We start from the raw sequence: 19,166 nt of genomic DNA, 5'->3' as shown, positions 1-19,166 counted from the left end.
TTTTATCCTTAAAACTCCCCGTTATTCTATCCATTTTACAGATGAGTAAATTGAGGCTGAGAAAGGTTAACTAACTTGCCCAAAGTCATAGAGCCACTAAGTGATAGAGTTGAGTTTCCGAGAGTCTGACTCCAGAGTCTTTTCTCCCATGTACCTCACAATTCTCATTATCACATTTCACATTGGAAATGAAATAGAAAACCTTTAAGCAGCACCTGTTCCTGGGATGACCCTGTGGAGCCTCACTGCCTTGCCCTTTTCCTCCCTGTAGCTACATCAGCAAGGTAGATGTGCTGAATATTTTAGTTGGTGCTGCCTATCGCCACGTGCCATCTCTGGATCAGATCTTGCAACCAGCCGCAGTAACCAGGCTAAGGAACCAGCTTTTGGAAGCTGAGTACTACCAACTGGGCGTTGAGGTGAGGCACAGACAAAGCTGACGTCTGCCCCAACGAGTTACCTCCTCTAGTTGTCCTTGGCCATGGGGAGTGTCTAAGGCATGACCAGTTTGCCAGTGTGGGAGTAATGGCAGGTGGGGTGGTGGGGAGGGAAATGATGGACACCAAGGGGATAGAATTGGTCTTTGGGAACCTCAGGCATGGCTGTGGGTGCCTCCCCCTAAAAGGAGCAGTTTTTCCTCCAGGTCTCTACAAAGACTGGCCTTGATACCACCGGGGCATGGCACGCTTGGGGCATGGCCTGCCTCAAAGCTGGGAACCTCACCGCTGCACGGGAGAAGTTCAGTCGCTGTCTGAAGCCCCCTCTCGACCTCAATCAGCTGAGTCATGGCTCAAGACTGGTACAGGATGTGGTTGAGTACCTGGAGTCCACAGCAAGGCCACTTCTATCCGTGGTAAGAGCACAGCAGGCAGAGGGTGGGCTCCAGGGCCAGGGGGAGGCCCAGGGTCAGTAATGGCCTGGGGAAAGTGTCAGCTTCCATTCAGCGGACAGTGGCAGCCCTGGCTCAGAGCTGTCAGGTTTGGATTTCGTTCTTTCCATTATATATGGTTAGATAAGTCATAAAGAGTCAAATTTCAAAAAAAAAAAAGAAAACGAGTTTTAAAACAATGAAAATCACATATAATCCCATACCCAAACTTAAGCAATGTTTAGATTTTAGTGAATTTTCTTTGTTATGTTTTTGATTTAATTGGTGTTATACAGTTTATAATATAAAGAATTTTATATCCTGCCTGTTTTCTACCCTTAGAACTATATAATAGTGAGCACTTTTCCACATTGTTAAATATTCTTTGAAAATAGTATTTCCAGCAGCTGCTGAGAACTCCCTGAGTTCCATTGTTCCCTCACATTCTGTCCTCTCTTTGCAGCAAGATGATGATTACTTGGCCACCTTGAAAGAGCTGGAAGCTACCCTTCGGACCCAGAGCCTCTCTCTGGAGGTGATTCCTGAGGGGAAGATCATGAACAACACCTACTACCAAGAATGCCTCTTCTACCTGCATAACTACAGCACCAACCTGTCCATCATCAGCTTCTACATGAGGCACAGCTGCCTGCGGGAAGCCCTGCTGCACCTCCTCCACAAGGTGGGACTTGCAGACACGGCTGGCTCTCACACGGCAGTGCCTGCTTTGCCTGCTTGGCTTGGCCCATCCAGCTTTCATGGAGGCAATAACCCCCCTTAACCTTACCCCAGGGTTGAGCTATGAGATCATCTCTGGCAAAGTCAGGTCCAAATGGCAAATTCTAGGGAATTCCCTGGTGGTCCAGTGGTTAGGACTCCACACTTTCACTGCCGAGGGCCCGGGTTCAATCCCTGGTCGGGGAACTAGGAACCTGTAAGCCTCATGGTGCAGCCAAAAAACAAAACAAAACACAAATGGCCAATTCTATCTGCACAAATCATGATTTGATGAGTGTGCGAAAGTCTTAACCTGGATCCCAGATTGCCCTTCTGACTGGCAGTGACAAATTTCATCCCTTCTCCCAGAACATTTAGCAGAACCAAGTAATAGCTGAGAGCATGGTCTCTGGAATGAGATGCTTGGTATAAGTAGTGTGACCTTGAGCAAATTGCCTAACCTCTCTGTTTCCACACACTTCCCACCTGCTCTGGGCTGCATCCTGCTGCTGACCCCACTGCTCGTCCACTCAGGGTTGTCACCACAAAGGCCAGGAAGCACCCCTGAGCCAGATCCTAAATTTGGGCCACAAGTATCTCATAGAAGGAGAGTGTGCCCTCCTTTTTTTCCTCTGACATCCTCTGCCCTCCTCCCACCGGGGGCAAAGGCACCCCTGAAGTGCATTATTTCTTTGGAGCCATTGTTAAGCCAAGTCAGGACTCTGTTTCACCTTGACTCTTTGGCCTTCTCTTTTTTTTTAATTAATTAATTTATTTATTTTTGCTGTGTTGGGTCTTTGTTTCTGTGCTAGGGCTTCCCCCAGTCGTGGCAAGTGGGGGTCACTCTTCATCGCGGTGCGCGGGCCTCTCTTGTTGCGGAGCACAGGCTCCAGACGCACAGGCTCAGCAATTGTGGCTCACGGGCCCAGTTGCTCCGTGGCATGTGGGATCTTCCCAGACCAGGGCTCGAACCCGTGTCCCCTGCATTAGCAGGCAGATTCTCAACCACTGCGCCACCAGGGAAGCCCTGGCCTTCTCTTTTTTATCCGAAAGTCCCATGAAATTTTTCTGAGGAATTGACTGATTACTACCAAATTTCATATAAAATTAAGGGAGCTTGAGGTATGCTTTAATTCCAATCTGCTGCCTTCATCCAAAATGACAGCCATTGAAAGTTTACAAATAGGCGTATCTTCTAGGATTTCTCCAAGTGGGTCAACAGTACAGGGTCGTGGTAACGATACCCCTACAGGACAGCGAAAGGGAAATGTTTTCACTACTGCCTTAGCTACTGTGTCTTAACCGGGTGTCAAGAATATTGTAAAAGTTATATTATTTGGCATTTAATTGCTAACCTGTTTCCTTTTCCTCAGTTTCCAAAAGAGTTTTGAGGTAAAGCTACTTCACCTCACCCAGTTCTGTTTCTTCTAACTGATGACCACTCCAGAGGGTTAAGCTGCTTACTTACTTATTTTGGTATAAGCTGACGACAGCATTGCTCCTGCTTTACATTAGTCAGAGCTAGGAAAGAAGGCTACTTTTTATCTCCTGTAATCACAACTACCCTTGAACTGAAGTATCTTACCTTCTCAAGCAGGTGGAGAACGACAGAAAAAAACATTGTGAAAACTAGGACCAAATGCCTAGAGCATGGAAGATGTGGTGTTTCTAGCCTCATTCCCTGCCTTTTCACCCCTTACCCACCACACTGCCCCAGAGTGAGCTCTCTAAAACATAGTACATGTTATTTATGTTATTCTTAATTCATGTTATTCCTCTCTCTAAAAGGCCTTCGGTGGATCCTCGTGGCCACAAGATGAAGTCCAAATTCCTTAGCATGAATGCAGGACCCAACAGTAGTATCAGGCCCCCTTATTTCTCCAGTTTATTTTCACTGCAAATCCTATCTATGCTCTATATTCCAGACTTGCCAAATTACTTAAATTTTCCTGATTGTACCATGTCCTTTCTTACTTCCATGAGTCTGCATTGCTGTTTCCCCGTACCTGTAATGCCCTGCCCCTCCTTGTTTTCTTGGAAACTCCTGTTTATCCTTCCAGACCCTCTGTATTGAGCATTCACCTCTTCCTATAAACCATCACTATACCTAGAACATAACTCTGTTATTGCATTTATCCCACTGGATTGCAACTATTTGTTTACAATTGTGTCTTCGCATCTGGAGCGAGAAGGCCCATATTTACCTTACCTGGTGTCTTCAAGCATCTGGCCTGGTGCCAGTTATGAATGAATGAGTGGATAGGTGAATGGATGAAATGGAAGTTCTTTTTTTTTTTTGGCTGTGTTGGGTCTTCCTTTCGTTGCTGCACGCAGGCTTTCTCTAGTTGCGGAGAACGGGGGCTACTCTTCGTTGCAGCGAGCGGGCTTCTCATTGCGATGGCTTCTCTTGTTGTGGAGCACGGGCTCTAGGCATGAGGTCTTCAGTAGTTGTGGCTCGCAGGCTCTAGAGCGCAGGCTCAGTAGTTGTGGCATACAGGCTTAGTTACTCCGCGGCATGTGGGATCTTCCTGGACCAGGGATTGAACCCGTGTCCCCTGCATTGGCGGCCGGATTCTTAACCACTGTGCCACCAGGGAGGTCCCAAAATGGAAGTTCTTAAGGGGTTGGATGGCCAAATGGTTTTCTTTTCTATGACTGTGGAATGGGGGTTTATGACTCACGGTCTCTGAACCACAGATGAACTTCAGAAGTGAGCAGATTAGTATGTGTTTGCACTTTCCTGATGAGTTGGTCTATGATATTTATCATTTATTAATTCATCGAAGAAATAGTTATTAAATAGCCAAGGACTATTCCTCACAACAGTGAAGAAAAAAAAAGGCAGACAAAAATAGTTGCTCTATAAAACTTACATTATAGTAGGGAGAGAGACAATAAACAAGGTAAATAAGATATATAGTGTAGGTGATGATTAATAAGAAGAGTAAAGTGGGGGAGAGGGAAGGGACGGATTGTGTAATTTTAGACAGGGTGCCCAGGACAGATGACATCTGAGTAAAGGCCTAAAGTAGGTGGGGAATGAACTGTGCAGATTGTGGAGGAAGCACGGTCCAGGTGGAGGGAGTAGCAAGGGCAAAGGCCAGGGCAGCTTGAGCAGAGTAAGCTGGGGAAAGGGTGGTAGCAGATAAGGTCAGAAAGCTAACAGGGCCTAGATCATATAGAGCCTTGTAGACATTATGAGGACTTGGGCTTTGTGCTGACTGAGAAGGAAAACCATTGGAAGATTCTGAGCAGAGAAGTAACATGATCTGACTTATGTTTTAACTGCATCACTCAGGTTGATTGGTTGGCATTAGTCAAAAAAGAGGCAGGAGTGGAAGATGGTAGACCAGGGAGGAGGCCATTGCCATCCTCCGGGCAAGTGGTAATGATGACTTGGACCAGGATGGTACAGGGAGGTGGTGAGAAGTGGTCAGCTACATACAGATTCTGTATGTATTTTGAGGTGGAGCCAATAGAATTTGCTAATGACTTTTATGTTGTGGTGTAAGAAAAAGATGGCTAAGGTTTTTGGCCTGAACAAATAGAAGAACAAAATTGCCATCTGAGAAGGGGAAGACTGCAGAAAGAGCAGATTGGGAAGAAACAATCAGGAGTGCAGTTTTATATCAATATGTATTGTTCTCTAGATACCAAAGAGGACTTTTTGTGTCGGCAGTTGGGTATAAGTTAGGTATACAATTCTGGAGTTCAGAAAGAATAAACAGGCTGGGAATAGAGATTTAGACACAATCAGCAGATAGATAAATTTAAAGCCCTAAGACTTACGGAATCAAAAGAGTGAGTAAAGAAAAGAGGACAGGGACTTCTCTGGTGGTGCAGCGGTTAAGAATCCACCTGCCCATGCAGGGGACACGGGTTCAATCCCTGGTCCGGGAAGATCCCACATGCCACGGAGCAACTAAGCCTATGCGAGGCACCAGTACTGAGCCCAGGTGCTGCAACTACTGAAGCCTGCACGCCTAGAGCCCATGCTCCACAACAAGAGAAGCCACCACAATGAGAAGCCCGCGCACCCGTCAAAGAGTAGACCGCGCTCGCCGCAACTAGAGAGAAAGCCCACGCGCAGCCAAAAAACCCAACGCAGCCAAAAAAGAAAGAAAAGAGAACAGCTCCCTCCTAAGCCCTGGAGAGATTAGGAGGAATCAGCGAAGGAGACTGAGAAGGCGTAGCCAGAGAAGTAGAAAGAAAACCTGGTGGGGGTGGTATCCTGGGGGCCAAATAAAGAAAAATTTTCAAGGAAGAAGCCATCAGCTGTATCAAAAGCTGTTGACAGAGCAGGTGGAAAACAAGGACTAAGAATTTTAGATTTAACAACATAGAGGTCATTGGTGACCTCAGGGGCAGTTGCAATGGAGTTATAGGTGCAAAAGCTAGATGTGAGTGAGTTCAGGAGACAGTCACCGGAGAGGAACTGGAGACAGGGGGTGCAGATAACTCTGTCAAGGGGCTTTTCTGTACGGAGAAGGAGAGAAGGGGAGCAGTCACCCGAGCAGGATTCTCAAAGGGTTCTATCTGTGATGTGCAACAAGATAAGCCGCACCGCTGTGGGAGGATGCTGAAGGGCTGTGAGTGGAAGGAAGCTCCGAATGGGGCCCAGACAGTGCCAGGACCAGGCTCAAGACTTCTGACTTTTTGCTTTGCCCTGCTCCAGGAGAGTCCCCCAGAAATCTTCATAGAAGGCATTTTCCAGCCAAGCTATAAAAGTGGGAAGCTGCACGTTTTAGAAAACTTGCTAGAATCTATTGATCCGACCTTGGAAAGCTGGGGCAAGTACTTGATTGCCGCCTGCCACCATTTACAGAAGAAGAACTATTACCACATTCTGTATGAGCTTCAGCAGTTTATGAAGGTAACAGCAGCCCCATCCTGCCTTCTACCTCTGTCCCTGTTGGCCTGTCACGTGGGGAGACTGTGCAGGATGAGGGAACAAGCCTGTCGTTTTTGTTCCTGGTCTTGCTCCTTGACTAAGCCTACAGCAAATCCATGTTACTCTCTAGCATTCTTACATGATATCAGGATTTCCATTCTCATCCTAAAGAGGCAGACTTTAATCTTGTCAGTAATAGCACTCTTCAGAATTCAGGGAATGTAAAGATAAACAAGAGGGATATGGTAGTTTCAAGATAAACATGGGGCATGAATGCAGAATTCATAAGGAATGAAGGAGAAGTAAGTGTTTTTAGAGAAGATGCATGAAAGGAGAGGGATCATGTTTCTTCCGATCTGTCTGAGGGTGGCCAACACTAAATCACAGAGAAATTGGCTTATTCAACGCCAGAGTGAAAGTGAAGGCAAGTCAAATGGAGAATCAGAAGTCTCCTTTTTAAAGATCTCTTTTGTGGTGGAATAACATCCTACCTAAGGTCCCAGCCCGTCAGTTCACTTTCGGATCTCTTGGGCCTCTGAGGGAAAGGGTGCTGGCAGCCAGGCTTCATGGGGGGAAGTCAGATCAGAGTTCTCCTCACACCCCCACCCTCCAAACCTCCTTTGATCTGAACATTCATTTTCCTCTTCCAGGACCACATCCGGGCCGCCATGACCTGTATTCGGTTCTTCAGTCACAAAGCAAAGACATATACGGAGCTGGGAGAGAAGCTCTCTTGGCTGCTTAAGGCCAAGGACCACCTGAAGATCTACCTCCAAGAAACCTCCCGCCGTACTGGAAGGAAGAAAACCACCTTCTTCCGAAAGAAGATGACGGCAGCTGATGTGTCAAGGTAACTTGGGGTTCAGGGAACAGTTGGGGCGGGGCAGAAAGGCTGGAACCGAGGGTCTGTCGTTGATGCAGCTCCTCTTGCCCATCTCTGAACTCTGGGGAAACAAACACATACATGCCCACACCTAACAGGAATCATTGCTGTATGACACTGTCCAGTACAAGCCTGGAAAGCCGCCAGAGGAGCCTGTAGGAGAAGAGGGAAGTAGGGGAGGGGCGGGGACTGGGATCACATGTGACAGTCAGACTAAGCCCCTCCCCCTTACAAGAGGCAAAAGAGGTCCTGGGTGATGTGGCCCCTGCCTGCATCTCCACCTTACCTCATGCTACTCTCTCCTTTCTTGTGGCGCATCAGGCACCCTGGCCTCCAGGGGGTTCCTCAGCACCCCAAGTCCTTCCCTCCTCTCATCCTTTTTGCTGAGAACACAACATCTGGAGTAAATGCTCCACCGCTACCGTTTATTCCTTCACAGTCCCAATCGCTAGATACTTGACGTGTCTGTTCGTTATCCACCTCTCCTCTAGCCTCTGCACTCTGGAGGGCAGGGTTCATGTCTCTCTCAACCACTTTCGTTGTTAGTAGCACACCGTGCTCCATAAACACTCATCAGCTGCTTTCGCCTTGTCGTAACTGCTCAGAGGGTATTTTGGATCTCTTTCCCCCCCCCACATCCTTTCTTCTGCCTTTTCCGTTGCCATCCTATTATGATTTCTCAGTCACCTGGCCCTAGTTACTCCTGAGGCCCCTCCTGAGGCTAGACTGTGCATCTCCTGTCACCGTAGGCACATGAACACACTTCAGCTGCAGATGGAAGTGACCAGGTTCTTACATCGCTGCGAAAGTGCTGGGACCTCTCAGATCACCCCCTTGCCTCTGCCAACCCTGTTTGGAAACAACCACATGAAAATGGATGTTGCCTGCAAGGTATGCACGATGTGTCAGACCTCCAGCAGGCTGTTCTCTCTCAGAGCGCCTATCACACGTGTCATTGTCTAGTTATCGTCATTTCAGTCATTCTTTTGATGGCTGCCTCCCCGATGGAATGAGAGCCCCGGGAAGGCTGGAGATCGAGTCCGGTTTGATTACCCTTGTATCGCTAGTGCCTGCACTCAGTAGAGTCTCCACAAATATTTGTTGAATAAATGAATGAATGAGGGCCTCGTTCTTAATTGAGGGGCTGCTCCAGTAATTCTTGCTTCTTTAAGCATGTTTCCCTCTCATTTTCAGGTCATGCTAGGAGGGAAAAATGTAGAAGATGGTTTTGGAATTGCATTCCGTGTTCTGCAGGTATGACTCAGATTACTCAGGATTATACCGAGGGCGATCAGCACATGACCACAGTTCTGTGAGAGATCATTCTTCAGAAAATTTTTATCCCAAGGAAAGCAGATTTACACGTACATCAAGGATGAAATCAACAAGAGGGCTGTTACAGAACTGGGTCAAATTCAAGACCGTAGGCCACTTTGCCAAAAGCCAAGCAACCAATGACGAGTTCATCGAAAGCTATCAAATAACTACCCGAAACGAGGTCTAGGAGAGTTCCACACAGCTGTCCTCATTGCGGGGGAGCGTGGCTGGAGGAGGTGGCAGAGGGGCTGAGGTGCAGGGGTCCTAGTCAGGGGGAGGGGCCACTGGCAGCAAGAGCTGCCCCTCCATCCTACTGCCCAGGAGCCGGCTCGAGGCCTACATTTTCTGTTGCTTGTGATACAAGGACACGGATACAGCTGTGGCACTGGAGCAGAGGATGGAGCAGGGCGCCAAAACCATGAAAAGCCAGACCACTCCTCACCACACAGTGACACGCAGGCACGCTGGGGCCCATCACCCTCCAGGCAGACACAGTCTTCACGCAGTGTGCGTCTAAATGATCAAAGACAACAAACGGGGGCTTCCCTGGTGGCGCAGTGGTTGAGAGTCCGCCTGCCGATGCAGGGGACATGGGTTCGTGCCCTGGTCCAGGAGGATCCCACATGCCGCGGAGCAGCTGGGCCCGTGAGCCATGGCCGCTGAGCCTGCGCGTCCGGAGCCTGTGCTCCGCAAAGGGAGAGGCCACAACAGTGAGAGGCCTGCGTACCGCAAAAAAAAAGAAAAGGAAAAAAAAAAAAAAAAGACAACAAACAATCTGACAGATTTCTTTCTTCCCACCATTTTCCATGTTGAACAAAGACCCCAAGGCAACAAAATGTTTATTTGGTAGTTTCTAGCAAATCAGTCTTTTGGTGAACTGGTCTGTTTCTAACACCAAGGCATCTCTTAACAGAGCACCAAGTGTCCAGGGCAGCCAATATCAGCCCCCAACATCCATTTTCCAAGAGAAAGGTGACTCGTTAGAGAGAGAATGAACTGGTCTTGGGCATTTGATTAGAATATTTTCAGAAAGTGACATGGCAGCAAGTGAGATGTACCGGTGTAGATATCAAAGTTACGATTTTTATGGATGCTTCCTAAATGTCTGCCGAACTCCAAAAGAAGAACTTTTTGCTGGTTGTTTATGTATGTTCTCTACTGGGACTACAGTCTTGTCTACCCCAAGCCCAATGGGAGCTCTATAAATGTCACCTTCCTTCCCGCCATTGGCATCCCTGCCTCCCTACACCCATCACCCCATGTTCTGTTCTAGGACTTCCAGCTGGACGCTGCCGCAACCTACTGCAAAGCCGCCCGGCAGTTGGTGGAGAGGGAGAAGTACAGTGAGATACGACAGCTGCTCAAATGTGTCAGCGAGTCAGGCATGGCAGCCCAAAGTGACAGGGACACCATTCTCCTCAGCTGCTTGGAAGCATTCAAGAGAATTCCACCCCAGGTGCGCCCACCCCCAGACCTCTCAGCTCCTCTGTCTATTTCAGTGTCTTCACATCCCCCTCTTTATTTTAATTTTCCCCATATACTTACTGTACCTGAAACTCTACAAGATCCCTTTGTCTTTCTGACGCCTCTGTAATGATGGCCTCACTAATCAACCCTTCCCTGGAAAGAAAATTCATGGTGATAACCACCAAATCCAGAGGCCGTCCCCCAGCTTCCCATTGTCTGATGCTGTTGGCACCCGGAAGTGTCTGCGGACCGACACAGTTGAGTTTCTCCCTGTGATTGTAGAGGAGGTCATCGTGGGCCTGCAGGTGGCCTTTGAAGCATGTCGCCTGCAAAACTGTCCCCCGATGGCTTTCTAGTGGGGTGAACAAAGCCACATCCTTTCTTTTTTTTTTTAATAAATTTATTTTATTTATTTTAGTTTTGGCTGCGTTGGGTCTTTGTTGCTGCACGTGGGTTTTTCTCTGGTTGTGGCGAGCCGGGGCTGCCCTACTTTGCGGTGCACGGGCTTCTCACTGCGGTGGCTTCTCTTGTTGCAGAGCACGGGCTCTAGGTGTGCGGGCTTCAGTAGTTATGGCTCGCAGGCTGTAGAGTGCAGGCTCAGTAGTTGTGGCGCACGGGCTTAGTTGCTCCGCAGCATGTGGGATCCTCCCAGACCAGGGCTCAAACCCGTGTTCCCTGCATGCGTAGGCAGATTCTTAACCACTGTGCCACCAAGGAAGCCCCACATCCTCTACTGAAGGCCAAGGACAGGCCTCTTGTTTGCTGTTGCTTCTCAGATTCCCAAGCTTAGCGATATCATTAGCTTTCCTCTGTTGCTCTTATAGCAGGAGTTGAGTTTGGTTTTTGTGGGGTTTTTGGCCTTGCCACGCGGCTTTGTGGGATCTTAGTTCCCCGACCAGCTATTGAACCCGGGCCCTCGGCAGTGAAAGCATGGGGTCCTAACCTTTGGACCGCCTGGGAATTCCCAGGAGATGAGTTTGTAGAGAAGGGTCAGGCAGGCATCCCCACCCTAAGTCAGAACGGCTGGGCTGAGGCTGGGTGGGGCCCCGGCTCCCACGCTGGGGACCCCTTCATCTCGTGACTACTGTGTCTCTGTTCTGCGCAGGAGCTGGAGGGCCTGATCCAGGCGATGCACAGTGATGACAGCAAGGTGAGCAGAACTGTCCCTACACCTAGTAGTGCTCGGGGACAGCACTTTGGACTTGCCTTTTCACCTTTATCCTTTGCTCGCTACCATTCAACCTGTATCTCAGCCTCTTTGTTATCAGAGGTGGGGCTGAGACCCAGATAGGGGCGTAGACGGGAGGGAATAGGTGGGGAACGTGAGAAACCTGACCACTGAGCCTTTGCCCTCCCATTTCTTTATCCCCCAAGACACACATGTCCTAGGCTGCTCTCAACTCTCCATTTCCTATGGAGGTTTTCTCTCAGAGCCCTAGGAAATCCTCACTTTCATCTTCAGATGGACTCACTGCATGAGGTTCTCAGAGTGAGCAGGCATCTCTTTATCCTGGAGGAACAAGTGTACCCTCTACAGTAAAGAAAAAACCCACCCAACCCTTTGACCAACAATGTCTATTGGTGCCTCAGTCTCCAGAACAGGCCTTGCCCCTGGGGCCTGCAAGCTCTTCCTGTTGAGTAGGAAATCGGTGAACCTTTGTGAAGCATGCCAGCTGCTCCTGTTTGTAGCTCACCGCAGGTTCAATCCACCTGCCATCTGGAGGAAGGCCCACAGGCCAAGAGAGGCAGGAGAAAGCCAAGCCAGCCTGCCCTGGCCACTAGCAGCAGAATGATCTGGCAGCTGAGTCCCTTGTGAAGAAAACTAATGTTAGGCAAACAGCTTCTTACGCAACCACATTGCTGCCCCCCCAGGGCGGTATTGCTAATCCCTGGACTGAATTTGCAGGGCATTTTTCATTTGAGGTTAGGGAGAAGCTGTTCTTAACATTTCTTCACTTAATTCTGCAACAACCTGATGAGATCCTGTGGAAAGGATGGAATTCTGACATCCTGAAATGTGGAAAATTACTTTTCTAGAACCAAAATGAGAACCCGACAGCCAGGCCAGACACCCAGGTTTCTTGATTCTCCGACTATGGTTCTTTTCCAAGCCTTCAGTGATCCTCCTGCTCTGTAGGACAGAGACTTTGTGCCTGGGAAAGATGGACACTGAAAGCTATACCGTCGTTATTACTTTTTCAGTTTTTTTCTGACAGCAGCTGTTCTAACACACTTACGTGATCTCAGGTCACAGGATCTTGCCAAAAAACAGCTTCGTTCAGTTTCTATGCCAGACTTTCTGGGAAAATGCCCTCCTCCTCTAGGTAGGAATTTTGCCTGCCAACTTGTGATATTCTGTTTAACGTACACTGGTACCAAGCGGACCTGAGGGCCTGGGTGAAGCGAATGTCCTAGGGCAGCAGGTAGATAACCATACTGCAGGACTTGATCACTTCAGTGAGCTCAGACATGTCAGAACATGTCTTTTAGCTGTAGGCGATTATCTATAAATGAGCTTAGGAAAGGAAGACTTCAGTGACCAAGGTAAAAAAAGAAGATGGAGCATTGAAACATCAAGAGAGAAGAGTCCCCTCCAACCACCAGAAGGACTGTCGCGGCAGAAAGGCAGCTGCTGGCGGGAGCTCTGAGGCAACTCACCTGGGCCTTGCTGTTCGCTGGCCTGGAACCCTGGCTAACCAGGGAGGTGCTGGTGAGGTGGTGACCAGGGAAGGCAGGGGCTCTCGTCTCCACCCAGCTGGGCATTCCTGAGCTGGAAGGTGTCCTGAATGTAGGAAACTGAGCTGCCTCTGTGCCAAACTGCAAGTCAGATCAACCTGGGGTCACGCCTTATTTAGAGATTTTCTAATTGTGTGCGTTTTCTTACCAACATTTCCTGTTAAAAGATTTTTACTTCAGCAGGTCAGAAACAGAAAACAGAGAAAGGGGCTCTGTGTGCCCATTGTAGGGGGGAGGTATGATGGCTCATTCATTCACTCATTCACTTCATGCATATTCATTGAACACCTGTATGCCAGACACTGTGCTAGGCACCAGGAATTGTTAGAAAAAGCAGACACTATTCCTGCCGTCCTAGCCAAGGAGGCAGTCATCAATCAAATCATCGGCCAAATAACTACAAAACCACAGTTTGTCGGCAGTGAGGCCAGGAGGAAGCTGGAGAGCCCAGGAGAGTGAGGAGGGCCTTGGAGGGAGTGGTTAGAGGCCAGACTCTGCCTGCCTACCTTCTTCTTTTTGAAATTCTTAGCTTATTTGTATTAACTTTTTACACTATAAAATAACACAGTGTAATATTTAAAGAGTGGCCGTAGTGTAATAAAAGGCAAGAACCCAATTATTTTTTTCCCTAATAGCCTCTAATCTGTTTTGACAGAGTATCTTTTTCTTTTTAATTAACTAATTTATTTATTTATTTATTTATTTATTTATTTATTATTGGCTGTGTTGGGTCTTCGTTTCTGTGCGAGGGCTTTCTCTAGTTGCGGCGAGCGGGGGCCACTCTTCATCGCGGTACGCGGGCCCCTCACCGTCGTGGCCTCTCTTGTTGCGGAGCACAGCCTCCAGTTGCGCAGGCTCAGTAGTTGTGGCTCACGGACCCAGTTGCTCCGTGGCATGTGGGATCTTCCCAGACCAGGGCTCGAACCCGCGTCCCCGGCATTGGCAGGCAGATTCTCAACCACTGTGCCACCAGGGAAGCCCAAGAACCCAATTATTGATTGGTAGGTGAGAAGTGGTATCTCATCTGCATGAGCTCTCTGTGTGCCTGTTGGTGACTTGTCAGTGACGGTTTCCTTCCCACTGTTTCTTACACCCAACTGGCAGGTTCAGGCCTACCTGACGTGTTGCAAGCTGCGTTCTGCCTACTTGATCGCCGTGAAGCAAGAACACTCACGGGCCGCGGTCCTCGTCCAGCAGGTGCAGCAGGCCGCCAAGAGCAGTGGGGACGCAGTAGTGCAAGACATCTGTTCCCAGTGGCTTCTGACAAGCCACAGCCGGGGTGCCCACGGCTCGGGCTCCAGGAAGTGACCCTGGGCTGTGGGGCCTGACAGCTGTGGGAGGGGAGTGATGGGCATGCTTCCAGCTCTTTCCTCCTGTGGGACGGGACTTCCCTGGCTCCACCCCAGGTGGGAAAGAGCTGGAATTGGACCCGACTTGCCATCCTGGGCAAAGACAGGACCTTTCACGCAAGTGCCATGTTTCTGTAAAACTGTGGAGTCTGTGTTCGTCTGGAGATGGCCAGTTCTTTCTACCTCAGAGTGAGTGTGTGGGTGTGCACGCTCTTTGCGCTCATGTTTACGCCCAAGCATTTCTGAACAACTGAAACTCTCCCCCCACTGCAAAGAGGCACTTTACTTGAGACTTCTGCCTGTCTGAAAACCTTCCCCGCGTTTTTGATTCTTAACCCGGGTTCATCCTGTTTGTACAGAGTTCCCTCTGTGTGGAGACGTTCCAGTAGCTCCTCGTGACTAGAAGGGTTTTAACAGAGAATTATAGAGCAGCATCAAAAGGATTTCCTCTTTTTCCCTCCTTCCCTTCCCCAAATTCAGAGATGGCTTTAGGGCAGTTGCTTCCTGTGGTATAAAACCATTCTGAGTGTCTCTCCTCTCACAAGCGCAAGAGTTACCATGAATCTTTGGAAGGTGGTCTGAATAGAAGAGTCCTCGGGTGCTGGCATCTGAAAACTGTGGCTACCTGTACACGTGATGGGGTCTGGAGCCCTACACATGGGCAGGAGGGGTGCCATGACGTTTATCCACAGGGAGAGAAAAGGGAACCTCTCCAAACAGGATTGCAGGAGGGTTGTTTACAAGCAAAGAACTGGCTTTTGTCAATATGCCTGATGCAAAGTGAGAGAAAGTAGCTTCCTCTTTGAGAGTCTGGGGAGAGAAACAGTAGCCAAGACCCTGGAACTGAATGGCTAGACTTTGCCTGTTTGAGTTACAGTCCTTCCTGTATGTGCCCCTTAAATTGGTTAGGAAATCACTTCCTCTTCCCTACTGCTTCTCTTCAGTGTCTTCGGAACAGAAGGATGGACATGCAGAGACCCAAGGTCATTGAGAAGGCAGTACACTTCTTTGTCTTAACAAAGGGAGTCACGAGTTCACTTTGAAGTTGGGCCAGTGGACAAGAATTAAACAAGGGGGGCTTCCCTGGTGGCTCCGTGGTTAAGAATCCTCCTGCCAATGCAGGGAACACAGGTTCGAGCCCTGGTCCGGGAAGATCCCACATGCCGCGGAGCAGCTAAGCCTGTGCGCCACAGCTACTGAGCCTGCACTCTAGAGCCCGCGAGCCACAACTCCTGAAGCCTGCACGCCTAGAGCCCGTGCTCTGCAACAAGAGAAGCCACCGCAATGAGAAGCCGTGCACCGCGACCAAGAGTAGCCCCCGCTCGCCCCAGCTAGAGAAAACCCGTGCACAGCAACAAAGACCCAACTCAGCCATCAATAAATAAATGTAGTTTTAAAAAAGAAGACTTAAACAAGGGGATGGTGAGATAGGTCATGTCCCGTTGGGCAGCGAGGTGAAGTGCTCTTTTACTAAGCATCGGCCTGTCTTCCCGCCGACAGCGTTTCGGGAAAGGTCTGCCGTAGTCCTCGGCTTGGAGTTGCAAATGAGGGGTGTGGGGAAGGCTCCGCAGCTGCGAGCCTCCCACCAGCCAGAGCGCAGCCTGTTGATCTCACGTTTGCTGCTGGGAGAAACGGGAGCTAGAGGCCAAAGTCACTGTCTCTGGTGCTTAGAAACCCTGTGGATTTCCCTCTGAACCAGGTTTTTTTGAATAGTAAACAACTGTAAGAGCATCTGTCAGATTCGAAGTTTTGGTCCTCTTAGAGAGGAGAGAGACTGAAAAGAAAATACTAGACCCCTTTATGGAGAAGTGACAAGTGGCTTTGAGTCATAGAATGCATCTGTCTCCCAGAAAAGACATCATTTCCTGGCATCTGCTTGCCCTTCTGAGTCCGCCCTTTTTGCACTGAACATAAGCACTTTATATAAATGGGTTGCAAATCTTACAGCCCTTAATTTGGGATGTTAAGACCAGATTTTCCTGACTCTCAATTAGCTGAACTATAAAACAGGCAGCCATTGACTAGACTGACGTAAGATGAGGCTAAAGGCTTTTCGGCATCAGGCTGTGGTCTCCGGCAAAAAAGAAAATAAACTAATGGACACGTCAAAGAGTTGAATGTTTTACTGCAAGCAAGTCTTAATAAAGTGTCTGTCCTACAAGTTCTTGGCTTCATGGCTTCTTTGTGCTGTCTTGCTCTTATCCTTCCCTTCCTTCATGCCTTGTGTTCTGTGTGGAGAGAAAAGGTGAGTGGGGAACGTGAGATGGCCTTCAACTCCTGAACTTCTCTAAATGATTCCCATCATAACTCAGGACTCTGGTTAGGATTTATCTCAAGATTCCTAATATGTTAAAAACTATTAGTGTACTCTGCCACCAGGAAACTGTTTTGCTTCATTCAGAGTGGTGGGTGGAGGTAGGGTATACATTCATCAGGTATAGAAGGCAAATGAAAAGTCCCTCCCATCCCTGTCCCCTTAGCCCAGTCCCCTCCCAGAGGCCACCAGGGTGACCATTTCTAACGTATAGTTCCAGAGCTATTTTATGCATAAAGAAGCAGTAACGCCTAAAGTATTTCGTGGTGAAGATACACCATAATTATTTAACCAGTCTCTGTTGATGGACATTTTAGGTTGTTGCCATCTTGGCCACAACAGATTATGCTGCAGGGAATCATCTCAAATACCCTGGGTCAGAGGTATGTGCACTTGGTAAATACTGTCAGTTGCCTTCCAAAGAGGTCATGGCAATTCACTCTCCCACCAGCACTGTAGGACAGTGCCTGCTTTCCCACAGTTATCAAACTTTGTATATCTTTGCCAGGCTGAGAATGAAAAATGGAACTCTGTAGTTTTTTTTTCAAGCTGTTAATTCTACGTATCTTTTTAAAAGCAACCAAACTGTGACTCTTTGAAACCAGGTGTAGGGTCTTTGGGGAAAGTAGAACTCAAGTTGGGCTTAGATAGTTTTCTTGCCACCCTCTGACAGCACGCATGTGCAGTATGATACTTGAACCATGGACAGTAACATTGCTGCCATTATCACCTTTCCCCAGAAACAGGATCTCATCCAATTTCTCATTTAAAAAAATAAAACTTCAAAAACAAACACAACAAACAAAAAGTAATGATGAGGGCTTCCCTGGTGGCGCAGTGGTTGAGAGTCCGCCTGCCGATGCAGGGGACACAGGTTCGTGCCCCGGTCCGGGAAGATCCCACATGCCGCGGAGCGGCTGGGCCCGTGAGTCACGGCTGCTGAGCCTGCGCGTCCGGAGCCTGTGCTCCTCAATGGGAGAGGCCACAACAGTGAGAGGCCCGCATACCGCAAAAGAAAAAAAAAAAAAAAAGTAATGATGAAAGTAGACCTGAAAACCACCTGTTGGGGATCTGGCACAAAGATGCATCACAACAAAGGAAATTGGAACACCCAACCGAAACCTAGGATAGAGGACACTGACTATGTTTAGAAACCTGAGACATTCCAAATTTACCAGATATCTTTGGCTGGAGCTTAAGTGAAGTAGATCAAATGCTGTCAGACTTTTCATGCTCAAGCAACCAAATATCAATAGTCACAGTGACCCTGAGGGAAATGGCCTGTTCTTGGTCATCATCCTCTCTTCCACGGTAATGATGTTGATTAACCCATCCTTGAAACCTCCGATTCTACAACAAATTTATTCAACGTCTGGTTTACCGAAGGGCTTCTTTGGTGGAGTGCTTTTCTGCTTGCTATTTCTTCACATTCTTATTTCTGCTTGGAACTCTTTAACCACCTCCACTACCCCAACCCTCCAGTCTTCTGTTGTTAAAGCCCTTTCGTCAAGCCCCTTTCAAGTACCTTTTCTACAAATTATTTGCTGCTCTGGCTATACTTCCTCTTCGTCCCACTGAAGGGCTAAAATTCTTCAAGGTCTTATCCATTCTCTCTTGACACTCTTATACTCTCCCATACAACCCCATAGCTTCAGCAATCATCTTGATTGGCTGAGTTCCAAGTCAATTTTTTCCCCCTTAACGTTTTTCCACAGCAGATCCACCTTTTGATTGCTTTCTGGAACTCACCCAGATGGCTGACCTGCCTGCCTCTAAAAATAGTAGCATGTCCAAAATGGAACACATCCTATTCCACCCACAAACCTAATCTTCCTGTGTCAGTGAATATTAGTATCAATCCATTAATGTTATTATTACTGTTGTGCATGCTGCCTGGGTTAGAAACCTCAGGGGTTCTCTGTATTGACTTTCTGTTCCCTTCTCAATCAACAAACATTCTGGTACCTACCATGCATATATCCCATTGAAAGCCAAATCCTTTCATCCTACTTTCCCAGTCCGAAGACACTGGCCCTTCCACTGCATCACCTTACTTCAGGTCCTTGTCACTTTCTCCCCTGACTGTTGCAGAAGCCTCTTTTCTTCACCTCAAACACCTATGCAAAAGTTGGTTCTCCTACCAACTCCATATTAACAAACAATACTTCTAGAAGAATAAACAACTCTATCATCTTCAGGCATGGGAAGTCTTTCTAAGCAGATATAAACCCAAGGATCCTTGAAACATTTAATCGTCATTATGGTGGTTAAAGTGCCCATAACAACAACAACAAAGAATTTACCATTTTAACCATTTTTAAGTGTACAGTTCAGTGGCATTAAGTACATTCACGCTGTTGTGCAGCCATCACCACTGTCCCTCTCCAGAACTTTTTCATCCTCCCAAACTGAAATTCTGTACCCATTAAGCACTAACTCTCTATCCGTCCCCCCACTGTCCCCAGCCCCTGGTAACCACCGTAATGCATTTGACCTTTGTTTGTCATACATGTTGCAAACATGTTTTTCTAGGTTTTGATGGTCCTTTTATTTTTGTTACAGTGTATTTTATTTATTTATTTATTTATTTTAATTAATTAATTAATTGTTTGGGCTGCATTGGG

The 19,166-nt window shown here is 48.0% G+C and overlaps 1 protein-coding gene across 4 annotated transcripts in view; it reads left to right on the top strand.

Moving 5' to 3' along the window:
- The window catches only part of ZFYVE26 (zinc finger FYVE-type containing 26), a 64,632-nt gene extending 48,254 nt beyond the window's left edge, over positions 1-16,378 (top strand). For 2 of the 4 annotated variants that reach the window (XM_081229435.1, XM_081229434.1), the window contains exons 33-42: positions 272-419; positions 644-853; positions 1,332-1,550; positions 6,261-6,458; positions 7,127-7,326; positions 8,109-8,250; positions 8,554-8,613; positions 9,950-10,132; positions 11,249-11,293; positions 13,984-16,378. In XM_081229435.1, the coding sequence (XP_081085561.1) occupies positions 272-419; positions 644-853; positions 1,332-1,550; positions 6,261-6,458; positions 7,127-7,326; positions 8,109-8,250; positions 8,554-8,613; positions 9,950-10,132; positions 11,249-11,293; positions 13,984-14,187 (1,609 nt within the window). In that variant the 3' untranslated portion in view covers positions 14,188-16,378. Of the gene's footprint in view, positions 1-271; positions 420-643; positions 854-1,331; positions 1,551-6,260; positions 6,459-7,126; positions 7,327-8,108; positions 8,251-8,553; positions 8,614-9,949; positions 10,133-11,248; positions 11,294-12,180; positions 13,586-13,640; positions 13,839-13,983 lie in introns of those variants that run through there. The other 2 variants (XM_081229436.1, XM_081229437.1) reach the window with 2 other exon arrangements.
- Positions 16,379-19,166: the final 2,788 nt, after the last annotated feature.

The sequence above is a fragment of the Mesoplodon bidens genome, assembly GCF_964165515.1.
Source record: "Mesoplodon bidens genome assembly, chromosome: 3".
Taxonomy (NCBI): domain Eukaryota; kingdom Metazoa; phylum Chordata; class Mammalia; order Artiodactyla; family Ziphiidae; genus Mesoplodon; species Mesoplodon bidens.
The sequence above is the reverse complement of the archived record's forward strand: the minus strand, read 5'-3'. Positions and strand labels throughout refer to the sequence as shown.